We start from the raw sequence: 15,059 nt of genomic DNA, 5'->3' as shown, positions 1-15,059 counted from the left end.
TGTAGTTGTGCCCCGGTAGCTGCGCCCCTTGTAGTTGTGCCCCCGTAGCTGCGCCCCTTGTAGTTGTGCCCCCGTAGCTGCGTCCCTTGTAGTTGTACCCCCATAGCTGCCCCAGTAGCTGCATCCCTTGTAGTTGTACCCCCATAGCTGCCCCAGTAGCTGCGCCCCTTGTAGTTGTGCCCCAGTAGCTGCGCCCCTTGTAGTTGTGCCCCTGTAACTGCGCCCCTTGTAGTTGTGCCCCCTTAGCTGCGCCCCTGGTAGTTGTGCCCCCGTAGCTGCGCCCCTTGTAGTTGTGCCCCCGTAGCTGCTCCTCTGGTAGTTGTGCCCCCGTAGCTGCGCCCCTTGTAGTTGTGCCCCCGTAGCTGCGCCCCTGGTAGTTGTGCCCCCGTAGCTGCGCCCCTTGTAGTTGTGCCCCCGTAGCTGCGCCCCCATAGCTGCGCCCCTTGTAGTTGTGCCCCCGTAGATGTGCCCCTTGTAGTTGTGCCCCCGTAGCTGCGCCCCTGGTAGTTGTGCCCCCGTAGCTGCGCCCCTGGTAGTTGTGCCCCCGTAGCTGCGCCCCTTGTAGTTGTGCCCCCGTAGCTGCGCCCCTGGTATTTGTGCCCCCGTAGCTGCGCCCCTGGTAGTTGTGCCCCCGTAGCTGCGCCTCAAACACACACATATATCCAGCACTGGATCCGCTGGGCCAATCACATCTGGGGTAGTGACAGGGGCGTGCATTCGTCGGGGCTGAATGCACGCCCCTGTCATTGCGGCACCAGTATAGGTGCCGCTTCCCTGTACTTTCTCAATGGGCTTTCACAGCCCATTGCAGCGCCCCGCCCCCTGCCCGCCCCCCGCTGCCCGGACTTTAATGTAAGGTGTGGGAGGCACTTCTCCCGCTGCCTCCCAGCCCAACATTTTCACGGGGGGGAGAGATTATTAAAATAATAAAAGAAGATATTTATCACAGACTCTGTTATAAATATCTTCTTTTTATTATTTTAATTATTATGACAGGGGAGGCACTGCCTCCCCTGACTCCCCTGACTGCACGTCCCTGGTCCCCTCGCATGGCTCGCTTCGCTCGCCATGCTTCGGGCATGGTGCCTTCGCTCCGCTCGGCACAGATTACCGTTCCAATCGTAGTCCACGTGGATCGTTAAGTATGAAAAGGTTCCAAAAAAAGAAAAAAATTGTGAAAAAATCATGTCGACCTTTTCCATGTCGACCTTTTGTCCATGTCGACCTTTTGTCCATGTCGACCTAAGGTGTGTCGACCAATTGGCGTCGACCTAAGGTGTGTCGACCTTCTTGTTGTCGACCTGGAGTCCTGATACCCACATTATAGTGGCTAGGATATACAACCAGCCAGGAGAACTCCCTTCCATTCCTGATGCATATACAGTACTGTTACATCAGCAGCAGTATATGTTACCTTATGGAAAGTCTGATGGGAATTATGCAAGCTATGCATTCCCTTGTACTTTACTGTTGTAATGTTCCCAGTTACCCCGCAGTTACACGGGGGCTTGGCTCTACGTCAGCTGGTCCTAAGCAGGTGATTGGAGGAGCGGGTTATAACGAGAGGGCGGGGGTTATCTCTGAGTGGTACTTCAGTACAAAGTGATCTGCAGGTGCCGGGCATACAGCAACTTTCCTGCACGCTGCAAGGGGTGCTCTCTGCTGCTTCCCCGCACAGCACAGGGGGAAGGAGCCTGTGGTCGCACAGACACTTCCAGCGCATCTATAGATCTACAGGTGTCACCAGCATGCAGAGCTGCGGCAGGTCCTGGGGGCTGCTGTGCCGGTCAGTGCGGCTGCAGGGCAGGGCGCTAGGATGCAGCAAAAGCGGATCCTGGAGCACTATGGAGGGGCTGATGAGGAGCAGCAGTAGCCGTGTCTCCGCTGCGGCAGCGCCTGCTCTAGCATCCCCCTCCAACTCCCATAGGCAGATTGAGCGCCTGTTGCCCCGGCACGATGACTTCTCGGAGCGACACATTGGCCCCGGGGATAAGGAGAAGCGGGAGATGCTACAGACCATTGGGGTGGAGGTAAGTGCACGTCTGTGCTGGGCTAGGCTGCATCATTATTGTACATGTATTATTGTTTGTCCTATAGTATAGTATGCTCACAGCCGTGTCCTGAAGCTGGTGGTCACTGTGGGGTGTTCAGCAGAATGCGGGTGATCTGCATATCCATGTAGTGTTTACATGAGAACTACAGTATTTCCTTCACACCCAGGGGAGTGATGAGCTCTGCCTGGGACACAGGAGTCCCTACATGAGTTCTGTGAATTTCAATGTAAATTAAACGAAAAGGAAAAAATAAGTTACAGCTGTTCTGAAATTCTATTTTGTTTCTGAAAGGGTTAATTAGTGCAGTTCGTTTCCATTTCTAAGTAAATGTCCGAGCTTTTGTAGGGTGAATGACCCCATGTTTGGCCCATAGCCTGATCTTACCTGTAAAAAAGTTTCAAGGCAAGTTCTATTAAGTAGGAATGTGCTTTGCATTAAAATAGTTGGTTGTCTGTATAGTGAGATGGAATTCCCACACTGGCTTCCTTTGTTATCTCCTATTAGAGTATTCAGGAGCTGATTGACATGACTGTTCCTTCCAGCATCCGCCTGTCAAGACCCCTGAGAATGGACAATCCAATTTGTAAGTTCAACGCTTCTTCAAAAAGGTTTTTTTTTTTTTTTCCTTCCCTTAGGAAACACTTATTGCCCAGTCCTTAAATACTGCCGGGCGGGACCCCCCTTTGCAATATAGAATACCCTACAAAAGTGTTACCCCCTTCTACTGAGTGTGCAGGGCTGTATCGGTCTTTAAGGCTATTTTCTGGGGGGGATAGGATGTAGCACAAATACTGTTCTGTAGGAGTTAATCATTACCCGCTATATCTGAACTGGATCAGAACACATTAAGGTCTGGTAATGTTTGTTGGAAAACTATATTTACAGTGTTTATTCCCTGTGACAATGCAGTGCTGTAGATCAGCCTGCTGCATGGGTACAAGCTGTTTTATACTGTCTACAAAGCCTAATGCTGCAGAATTTATGTAACTTGTGTAGAGGAGCAGTTCAACACCTGTTTGAGTCATAACTGCTGTAGTATATTGTTTTCTCCACATAGAACCATAAAACTACATATAGAGCACCATAAAATACAGGTAATAGGTTAACTGTAAAGTACAGAACACATTCCTAGAAATATCTGTGTGTGTGTGTGTGTATTTTCCATTAGAGTTTTCAAATAAACAAATTCTTTCCATTCTATCAACATCCGTATATAAGTGTGTGTGAAAAGAGTATGTAGTTATAATGTCAACGTGGTCTGGATGTCTGCTTTCACATGATGTCGACAGGCACAATTTGGGCAGACCATTTTAGTGTTAGGGCTTGGCTGAGGGTAGGGTTAGTGGTGACAAGCACTGAAAAGGCTATGCTGACTGTAGCCGTTCACAATGTCAACATTTTTATCGCATTCATGAAATATATACCTGTACATACCATTCATGTACTTTCATCTCAGCCAAGTTCCTGTCTTGCGTGGACATCTACATTTGGCATTGTTGAGACAGAAAATCGGGGAGACCTACTTATGGAATTACAGATTAAGAAAATAAATGGAATTTGTATAGGGCATCCGTTTCTACCCCCCTAGATGGTCTTCACGACCTGCAGAAGTATTGTCTGGACCAGTGCTTAATTGTTGTTGTATCATGTCATATCTTGCAGATCATTGTGTAGCAGATAATGATTTTCAGATATGGACACAAATTGTTCTGGATTGTGTTACAGTTCTACCACATGCACTTTGTTGCCTTTAAAGAAACCTTTATGAATTTTTATTTTTTATGCAAGCACTTAATATTTATTTCTTATAAAACAAAAGAAAAAATTTAAAATTGTATTACAAAATATAATTTAACATAAGGGATAATAACCTCGGCTTCTTATTTTTATTTTTTGGTCTGGTGCCGTAATTTTCTGTCTTTCAAAGTATTTACTGTTCTTGCAAACAAAGGTGTCACCATGCCCTTATCCGTGGCATCTATGGACTTGACATTTTGTAAGGTAGTTGAAGCGTTCTAGACTTTGAAAGTGTTGTATAATGCATATACAGTACATGTTTCATGTAAATTACATTAGTTCAGTCATGTCACAAGTTAGACCTTCTTGGTGTGTGTAATGATTTTTATTTGGTGCATGGCATTTTATGTACATGTATTGAAAAGGTTTACAGTTTGGTGCATATCTCAACAACTGAGTTTACATGGTTTTAATATTTTGTTCTTCTTCACTCGGAATTTGTGTAATAAACACATGATTTCACGGTACACTGCTGAATTGTGTCCAAACTTCCTGTTGTCTGCTTCCATGAGACACTTGTCCCCTGCTGCTGATCGCTTCCCGTGTAATTGCTTATAAAGCACATTGCAGTTAGAGTGCAAACTTTAAACCCCTTTGCTTCTATCAAGAATGCGACCAGTTCAATCTGGTTGGTTCAGGATGACATCAGAGAATAGCTGCCGCAGAGCCCATCAGAAGCCAGTGAAACATACACACCTACTGCACTGGGAGGTTTACACATGAGGGAGCGTGAGTCTCTCTTTTTTTTTTTTTTTTTTTTTTTTTTTCTTCTGCTTAACTGAGCGTTACTTCTAGTTGTTTTTCTTCTGGCAGTGGCGACCATAGTAGGAAGGGTTGGTTTTAAAAATGAATATCATTTCTATGTCCTTTTTTTCTATACTGATCTGGAGTAGTATATGAGATGAAAGATGTCGACAAGTACAGAAGTTCAGTTTCATACTCTAAATGTACAGAATTGATTAAATTCGGTCAAAAGCTGAAAATAAGTCTCTATGAATGTCTTAACCCCTTCACGACTGAGGCTTTTCTCACCGTTGTGCTGAGCCAATGTTGACACTTTTCAGGCTGGTCATCTTGCAATATCGCTTTGATATAATCAGGACCGGCTGTTCAAGTGGAGCGGCCGCTGAACTTTTGGGCTCATCTTGTGGCCGCTGAACTTTTGGGATCAGATGGGGCCCAGGCTGTGACCCATCTCTGCTGCCATGGAGGACACTCATTGGTGTTGAAGTTTCCTGTGGGGTTAATGTGTGATAGTGGTGTGTGTTTTTTTTTATTTTATTTTTTAAAACACACATGTTCCCTGATGGGGGCATGTATATTTATTTATTTATTTTTTTTCAGCTGATGGTATTAGTACATAGTCTGAATTGGGGGTGGTGAGGGGGTGTTCAAAATATTCTCGCACAGGGTGAGAGTAGACCTGGGGCCAGCCCTGGAAGCAATACCTAAACATATTGGACCTTGTTTATGTTTCAGAAGAGACCGTAAGTAAAAACTTGCCAAAATAGTTTTGGGGTTTTAATTCAAATTTGCAAGAAAATGAAGTTAAAAAAATACTCGTGTATATTTTTCTATATATTCTAACAACCTCTAAGAATGGTTTCCTGCTTCGGCATTCCTATACCTTTCCAAAACATAAAATGCATGATTCTACACTTAGATTCTTCATAGTCAAATCAACACGGGTAAGTAACTCTCTCGTGCCGCAGCCTTAACCCTAACCTGTACCCCACCACCACAGTCTAACCCTCCCCAGATAATACTTGCTTTCGTGATGCAAACTACATCCTGTCAGTGTGTGGAGAGGGAGGGATAGAGGAGGGAGGACTACCAGCATTCTTGCCTCATTGGGCTGTGCGTTGCGTGTAGCATTTGAGGCAGTTTGCGGCCATTTGCACTCTGCATCTCTCTATATACCAGAGGTGGTGATGACTGGGTGAGTTGTCTTTTTAATTGCAGATTATTTTCTTGGGGCCATAGGTCAGCCACTTATGACCTAGGGGGTCATTCCGAGTTGATAGCTCGCTGACGATTTTTGCAGCGATCGGGTAAAAAACTGCATATGCACCGCAATGCGCAGGCGCGTCGTACGGGTACAAAGAGGATCGATGCTGGGCGATGACTTTAGCAAAGATTCCATTCGCACACCTGAATCTCCTCCTGTCCTCTACATTTCTGACTGCATGGTAAGTGTCTAATACTGTATTACCAGTAGTGATGCAGTGCTAATGCCTTTCCTTGGCACTTGATTAAAAATCTTTATTTTTATTTTTTTAATGCAGTGTGTTTCTTATATTTAAATGCAACGCAGGGTTCGGCACACGCACTTTCCTTGTAACAATTAACTGTGCTGGGTGCCCTCCACATCAATAAAATATATGAAGTTTTTGGCGGCACTCACGGACATCAATCACGTCACCAGACAGGTTATTTCAACGTTTCGATATAGTTATAAATCGTCATCCGGAATGTGTGTTTTATATTTAGATGAGACTATTGTAGTAAAAAAAAAAACAGACCTAAAAAAAACAAAGCCCATCAAGTGTAAGTTATGGGGCCCGTACATAAGGCAGCTATCTGGGCAATTTCTTGCTTTGCCGATGCCTGTGTCTGGGGATTGTGAAAATCCAACATGTTGGATATCCTTGATTTCACGGATTCTCACCCATGAATGATTGGAATTGGCGAGTCAGAGTTTAACAAGAAGTAAAATAACCTGGCCAATCACCTGGCCAGAAGTGTGGCGAGAGCAGTGAGCCTGTGAGGGGACACTCTGCACTCGCCGTCAGGATTCCGGCATTGGTCCTATGACCGCCGGGTTCCCATACTGAATCCTAATCAAGAGGTATTGATGTTTATAAAGGAGATTCAGCGTATAGTGGCTGAAATGAAGCAAATACTTATTCGTACTGTATTTCCTTCCAGAGGGTGCCCTTCCACATGTTTAAACCTAGAAGCTACTGTACAGATGTACGCAGTCTGCTCCATTTCATGGAACACACAGCAAGGCAGACTAAAGTTACAAAGCATAACCTTTGTGAGTTGTTGCACTCCTACAGCATTGCACTGTTTTACAAATTCTGTCCTCATGGCTATGTACACATCAAATTGATGTCTGCACGATGTGACATGGCTTGCGACGGGACCCTAGTATCGGCAAGTTCATACACACTTGCCGATGTCTGCGGCGAGTGGAGGAGCGGAGCCATCCTGCATCCGGCAGCATGGCCCTCGTAAGCAACTTCGCACCTTTTTTATTTTTTCTCCCAAGCACATTCAATGCAGACTCGTACACCTTGCAGTGTATCTACATTTAAGACAGAAGTGGGGATTTCTTACATGGACAAAGCTCAGTGGGGGGGTGCTGACGAATGTGTGAGCTATGCAGAGTTAAGCATAAGCATCCCAGCATATCTTTTACATCTAATTTAGGGTAATTGCAAATGTGCATGGATAATGACTAGCAGCTAATCAGAAATACACATAGGGTGCACGTGGGGAGTGCAGCTGCTATGGGGCCCAGAGCTGGGAGGGGCCCACATTTCCTGTCGGTTAGTTTTAGCCTTTTGGTTATTCCCCTGAAGCTACTCATTGCAATGTGGTATAAAATGACCTGGGGGGCATTATAATGTTAAATAATATGAATAATTGGGGGTACTGTGGCACAATGTGTACTAGCAACCGTACAATGTGACATAGGGTGGTATCCTAGTAGGTGCAGTGAGTTACTGTGCGGTAATAATGGGCTTTTTAGCCCAATAACACTATCGGGCTATACAATTGCAGCCCATTTTTACTGTGCGGTAACTTGCCCCTCTCCTGGCGGTATGCTTCCAAAGATGAATCCAATACCCCTTTCACATCGCCAAAATAACCTGTCTTTTTCCCGGGTTGCTGCTGAGTCGACCCGGGTAGAGGTGTGGTGTGAATGCGCCAGGTTGAATATCCCGGGTCGTCCAACCCGGTATTTTGTTCCAGGGTTAAATGAAGGGTTGTACACGTGTTGGGCCTGGGTTATTTTGCTCTAAAAAGGTACAGTCCCGGGATATTCAACCCGGCTCTGAAGCAATAGCGCTGATTGGCTGTTTGTAGTCAGCTGAGGTTTGATTACGGTACTGCACTGCGAGCACACGTGTCTTAAAGCAATCTGCACAGCTCAGCACTCGTTTGGCCCAGTTCATCACTCCTTGGACCTCATTAACCATGTCAAACTGGGGTGATGATGAAGTCAGGGAGTTGCTGCGGATCAGGGGTGAGGAGGAAATCCGTCGGCAGGTAATGGATACAGTCAGGGATACGATAACGTATTGCAGCATCATTAAAATGCTTGCGGCATCAGGCTTTATTAGGTTCCAACAGCAGGTGGTCAGTAAGTTGAATGGGCAAAAACTGGGAGCCAATCAAATCCTTTGAAAATTACATCACACTGGTTTTAACATGGGTGACCCGGTTTGAGCAAAAAGGCAATAACCCGGGAATAACCCAGGTCAGTATTGCGATGCGCAATACATCCCTTACCCGGGTTGGAGCCGTGTTCAAATCCCAGATCTGACCCGGGTTTGCGATGTGAAAGGGGTATAACTCTGTATTTGGATAGATGGAAAGACAAAAAAAATTATTTCTATCTATTGTCAAGATTAGATTGGTCTTCATACACTTGCATAGTAAGTAGAAGTTGTTGTTGTTGTTGTTGTTGTTAATGGCTTGAGAAGACTAGTTCTGTGTGGGGGTGCTGCTTGTTTATGTGTCAGACCCGCTGCCGGGTCTCTTTAAATAGCATGCTGGGGAGGCTGCATGCTGACTTAAAAAAAAAAAAAAATCCCCTTCCATGAGATTGTCTACAAAAAATAGCACCCAGGTGTGTGTCTGTGAACAATAAAGGGGCTAATACAGACTGAATCTGTAATGTCACACGCAGCCGCTGCTACCTGGGATGCGGCAGGTAGTGGCCTGCCAGTGCGCAGGAGCTGCGCTGGCAGGGAGCTACTCGCCAGGTGCAAAAGCATTGCCGCCAGGGTAGGGCCTGACATGTGGAGCGTATTTCCCCCCCCCCCCCCCCCCCCCCCCCTCTCCCTGCCTGTCAGAGTAAATGAATGTTGATGTGGTAAATTCAGCACATCTACGATCAGATGTGAATTACACCCAAAGTCCTGCCAGGTAAATAAGAGGGGAAGGGGGATCTGTCTGAAATTCGCTTTTGTCTTTTCAAATGTAGCTGAATTATATACCTGTTTGCTGTTGTGTAGAGCTGACTTCTCACTGACAGGTTTCGGAACACTGCTCCCCTGAATGACGGACACCTCAACACTGTCTCTGATTCAGGTTGTGTAGCTGAGGACCACCCTTCTTTCCCTGTATGCCTGCCAGATTCTCAGCGCTGATGAGTTGGAGCACCACCGCTAGCTACGCCTTCCGATGACAACTGCTTCTATTACACCACTGGGCCACCTGCTGTCACAGCTGCTGAGCTGTGGTTACTTCCCCGGGTCTGTTGTGCTTCCTCCTCCCAGTAACTTATTTTATTAGATGCTGCTCTGGTGTGACTGGACTCCCGCTCTGCCAGTTTACTACTGCCAACAGCTGTTTAACCGATACCTGTCTGCAGCTGAGCTTGTGCTACAGTCATGCTGCTGCGAGCACATTACAATGGCCCTCATTCCGAGTTGTTCGCTCGCTGCTAATTTTAGCAGAATTGCTAATAGGCTAAAATCCGGCAGTTCTGCGCATGCGCTAAGCAAATTTACACAAAACTATGCTATTTTACTCAGTCGAACAAAGCTTTTCAATCGCTCTGCTGAGTGACAGGAAGTGGGTGTTTCTGGGCGGAAACTGGCCGTTTTCAGAGAGTGTGCTAAAAAACGCAGGCGTGCCAGGTAAAAACACAGGAGTGGCTGGAGAAACGGAGGAGTGGCTGGCCGAACGCAGGGCGTGTTTGTGACGTCAAACCGGGAACTAAACGGACTGAGGTGATCGCAATCTAGGAGTATGTCTGGAGCTACTCAGAAAATGCAAGGAAATTGCTTTCGTTAGCAAATCTGCTAATAGCAGAATTGCTAATCTTTCGTTAGCAGTTCTGCTATGCTAAGATACACTCCCAGAGGGCGGCGGCTTTGTGTTTGCATTTCTGCTAAAAGTAGCTAGCGAGCGAACAACTCTGAATGAGGGCCAATGTCCCTTCCCATGGCCTGTTCTAGGCATACACACTTTGAAATAAATAAGCACTACATTTCATACCTTTCAAACTTTTACATTACTCATAACTGCATAAATAGATCACATTTATAACATTCTCTACAGTGATGCACTATTCCAGCAGGGTATCAGATGCAAAATCCTAATCTAGGTCCATGAAGAAAAGGATCATATTATTTATTATTATTATTATTATTATTATTATTATTATTATTTTTCTCTTACGTCCTAGAGGATACTGGGGGTCGACATTAGTACCATGGGGTATAGACTGGTCCACTAGGAGCCATGGGTGCTTTAAGAAATTGATAGTGTGGCCTGGTTCCTCCCTCTATGCCCCTCCTACCAGACTCTGTTTAGAAAATGTGCACGGAGGAGCCGGTCACGCTTGGGAAGCTCCTGAGGAGTTTCAAAGGCAATAGAGGTAAACCCAGAAAATCAGCAACTGCAGGTTCACAGGAACAGAACCCCGGTTCTGCTTCCTCTAAGCCTTCAGCATGACGGTGGACTGCACTGCCTGGAAGACAGGCAGGTGGGAGCACGTTTGAGATTCTTCAGTCGCATATGGGCAACGTCATGCCAGGATCCCTAGGTCAAAGATCTTATAACCCAGGGCTACAGACCCGAGTTTCAGGAACTCCCACCTCACAGATTCTTCAAATCAGGCTTACCAGCTTCTCAAGAAGCAAGTATGACTTTACAGGAAGCGGTTCAGAAACTGATACGGACTCTGGTCATTGTTCCTGTTCCACTTCAGCCGCAAAACCAGGGTTATTATTCCAACCTGTTTGTAGTTCCGAAACCAGACTGTTCTGTAAGGCCCATTTTAAATCTCAAGTCGTTGAACCCGTACTTACGGGTGTTCTAGTTCAAGATGGAGTCTCTGAGAACTGTGATCTCAGGTCTGGAGGAGGAGGAATTCTTGGTGTCTCTGGATATCAAGGATGCGTACCTTCATATACCGATTTGGCTGCCTCAAGCTTATCTAAGGTTTGCATTACAGTGCTGTCATTACCAGTTCCAGGCCCTGCCATTTGGCCTCTCTACGGCACTGAGAGTGTTCACCAAGGTGATGGCAGAGATGATGTTTCTCCTCCGCAAACAGGGAGTGAACATAATACCATACCTGGACGATCTGATGCTAAAAGCACCATCCAGGGAAAGGTTGTTAGTCAACATTGCCCTCTCAACCAGACTACTCCAGGATCACTGGTGGATTTTGAACCTACCAAAATCTCATATGAAACCAACACGGAGGCTTCCGTTCATGGGGATGATATTGGGTACGGAGGCGCAGAAGGTATTCCTTCTGTTGGAAAAAGCATTGGTGATCCAGTCAATGGTGCGGGATGTTCTAAGACCAACTCGGACATCGGTGCATCTATGCATTCGCCTTCTGGGTAAGATGGTAGCCAAAAACAAAACCACACCGTTTTGACTGTCCAACCACTAATGGTTTTAACTGTCAAGCCTGTGTAACAATCAAGCGCACTAAAAATAACTCCTTAAATGGGTACCAATTTCGAATAATATATTTGCGGCTCCCAATGGAGTATTCTACCTTACTCCAAACAAAACGCTAAAAAATGTACCATATAAAAATATATTACAAGGAAGCGCATATATATATATTTGATTAAAAATTGTAGATATTTTTTATTTATTTAATAGACAATTTTCTTAAGGCATAGCATAATATAGCCTTAAAACACACCAAATCTGCAGTGCAAACAAAGTCCAGAAACCGTGACTATTACCGTCCAGATAACCATATACCGCTGGAGCTCCAATGAGGATATTCTTTAAGCATACAAAATGCTATTTCTGTAACTCCCCGGTGAAAAGCTGGTTATTATTAAAAAGATGTATGTTTACTTTGTATCCACAAGCCAGAACATTATACTTTTGTAGAGACTGCAAGTGTTCACAACATGCCTGCCGCACAGCAGCTAGTGTCCCTTTTCTCTCCCCACCGCCAATGATTTTTGCTCACCACAGCCGTACGTTAAAGCCTCAGCACGGCTAGATCTTAAACGGTCAGTGCCGAAGTTCTCCGGCGGGAGCGGCGGTGACAGCAGCGTCCACGGGGGAAGGGTGCACACTTCCAAGGTTGGTTTCAAGTGATTCTTCCAAAGTATCCTCTGGCATAGAGGGATTCTGGACAGCCTGCCGGTGTTTAAAAATGGATCCTTAACGCGTTTCTCCATGCTTCCAATCTCACGGTTTCATCAGAAGGTATTGAGGTGCATTAGATTGTCCGTATTTAAATACCAGGTACCCAATCAATGGAGAGCATTAATTAAGCTTTTACAGGTGCATTGATATTCTAAACCTGTCTTTCATCTCTCATTATTTTACACATTAAAAACTATAATAAACTATAACAAAAGGCAACAACCTAATTATATTCATTGCACAGATATAAAGAACTATTTTATTTATAATGTATACTACGTATTATTTCTTTATTTATTTTACACAAGAGACATAGGAGTTAGTTCATTTTAAATCTTTTTACAAATCATAAATATATATTCGTATAGCCCAAACCAATATGAAGCCATGTGGCTCAAGAGGCTAAGGCCTCCACCTGCAACCAGGCAGACCAGGGTTCGAATCACCCTCTCAGCTCCGGAAAAAAAGATTTTTCATTTACTTCAAATTCATTAGATTTTTATTTTATTAATGGTTTTTCTCATATTAATTATATTTACTAAATTTATCGAAACCAGACGCAACTTGATTCCAAAGGATCTTCTAAATATATACACTCTCTTAATATGATTATATTCCAAATCTCATAAGGATAAAATGATTTTAAATAATGCATGTAGAAATCTTTATACAAACATAATTATCATATGACATCTAGACATATTATTCAGAAAGGAGTCCGGCCTATCCTACCATAACATAGTTTTATAGGATTAATATACCCCTGATATATTTGTAGTGTAAGCCCTTATATACTTTTAATAAATAAATAAATATATATATATATATATATATATATATATATATATATATATATATATATATATATATATATATATATATATATTACACATTTCACACATCTATTTTATCTTTCCCATATTTTTATATATGCGTGTATGTATATACACATAAATAACTCACACTCTCATGCTCTTAGATATTATTTTTAATCCTTCAAAGAGTGTAGACCCGACAATATTCCCCAGGAGTCCCTTTATCTTTTCACATTGTGCAATCAAAAGTCATATCACTCATTGAGATCCTATATATTATTCATCTCAATTGAATCGTTCAAACCATTCGGAAATAGTATGCCCAGGGAGAAGATCCAAAACGCTTCGCGTTTACAAAGAAGATTGAATCTATCCCCGCCTCTTGTTGTACTTTTGACATGTTCTACTCCTTGTATCTTGATCACTGAAACATTGCTATGATGTTTATATTTCATATGTCGCACTAAACTATGTGTACTAACCCCCCGTCTTATATTGTTTTTATGTTCTAAACATCTGGTGTGTAGCATTCTTGTCGTGCGGCCTACATATTGTATGCCACATACACACTTAATTACATATATAACATATGTGGTGCGGCAGTTAATATGTTGTTGTATATCAAACATGGTCCCATTTGAATGGGATGTAATGGTTGTACTTTTATCTAGCATAGTGCTGCATGTGGAGCATCTTAATTTTTTACATCTATAGTTCCCTTTTTCCGTATGGAGCTTCTGTAACCATGTCCTTTTGTTATTTGGAACATTATTTGTGGATTCATAGTGACTCGGTGCCAAAAAGTTTTTCAAACTAGAAGCCTTTTTGAAGATAACTTGTGGTTTATCTATTAATTCTTTTGATAAGATCTTATCAGTTTTTAGAATAGGATAATTCTTCTGAATGATACGTTTAATCCCTTTTGAACAAGCATTATATTTTGTTATAAATCTAGGTTGACCATCATTAATGGAATCTTGCACATCTTCCTTCTTTTTGTAAGTAAGAAGGGACTCTGTCACATTTCAAAGCCTCATCAAACGCATACTCAATGATATCTATAGGGTAATTTCTCTATCGTCCTAGTGGATGCTGGGGTTCCTGAAAGGACCATGGGGAATGGCGGCTCCGCAGGAGACAGGGCACAAAAGTAAAGCTTTCCGATCAGGTGGTGTGCACTGGCTCCTCCCCCTATGACCCTCCTCCAAGCCAGTTAGATTTTTGTGCCCGGCCGAGAAGGGTGCAATCTAGGTGGCTCTCCTAAAGAGCTGCTTAGAAAAGTTTAGCTTAGGTTTTTTATTTTACAGTGAGTCCTGCTGGCAACAGGATCACTGCAACGAGGGACTTAGGGGAGAAGAAGTGAACTCACCTGCGTGCAGGATGGATTGGCTTCTTGGCTACTGGACATCAGCTCCAGAGGGACGATCACAGGTACAGCCTGGATGGTCACCGGAGCCTTGCCGCCGGCCCCCTTGCAGATGCTGAAGTAAGAAGAGGTCCAGAATCGGCGGCAGAAGACTCCTCAGTCTTCTAAAGGTAGCGCACAGCACTGCAGCTGTGCGCCATTTTCCTCTCGGCACACTTCACACGGCAGTCACTGAGGGTGCAGGGCGCTGGGAGGGGGGCGCCCTGGGAGGCAAATGAATACCTATTTTGGCTAAAAATACCTCACATATAGCCTCCGGAGGCTATATGGAGATATTTAACCCCTGCCAGAATCCGTTAAGAGCGGGAGACGAGGCCGCCGAAAAAGGGGCGGGGCCTATCTCCTCAGCACACAGCGCCATTTTCCCTCACAGAAAGGCTGGAGGGAAGGCTCCCAGGCTCTCCCCTGCACTGCACTACAGAAACAGGGTTTAAACAGAGAGGGGGGGCACTAATTTGGCGTTAGAAATATATAAAAAAGATGCTATAAGGGAAAACACTTATATAAGGTTGTCCCTATATAATTATAGCGTTTTTGGTGTATGCTGGCAAACTCTCCCTCTGTCTCTCCAAAGGGCTAGTGGGTCCTGTCCTCTAT

General features: G+C 44.3%; 1 protein-coding gene across 1 annotated transcript in view; it reads left to right on the top strand.

Moving 5' to 3' along the window:
- The first annotated feature begins 1,601 nt into the window (after positions 1 to 1,601).
- The window catches only part of GLDC (glycine decarboxylase), a 139,835-nt gene continuing 126,377 nt past the window's right edge, over positions 1,602 to 15,059 (top strand). Inside the window, exons 1-2 of the mRNA XM_063913997.1 lie at positions 1,602 to 2,030; positions 2,559 to 2,637. Coding sequence (XP_063770067.1) covers positions 1,749 to 2,030; positions 2,559 to 2,637 — 361 coding nt within the window. The 5' untranslated portion in view covers positions 1,602 to 1,748. The remainder of the gene's footprint in view (positions 2,031 to 2,558; positions 2,638 to 15,059) is intronic.

Source organism: Pseudophryne corroboree, chromosome 1 (assembly GCF_028390025.1).
Source record: "Pseudophryne corroboree isolate aPseCor3 chromosome 1, aPseCor3.hap2, whole genome shotgun sequence".
NCBI lineage: Eukaryota > Metazoa > Chordata > Amphibia > Anura > Myobatrachidae > Pseudophryne > Pseudophryne corroboree.
The sequence above is the reverse complement of the archived record's forward strand: the minus strand, read 5'-3'. Positions and strand labels throughout refer to the sequence as shown.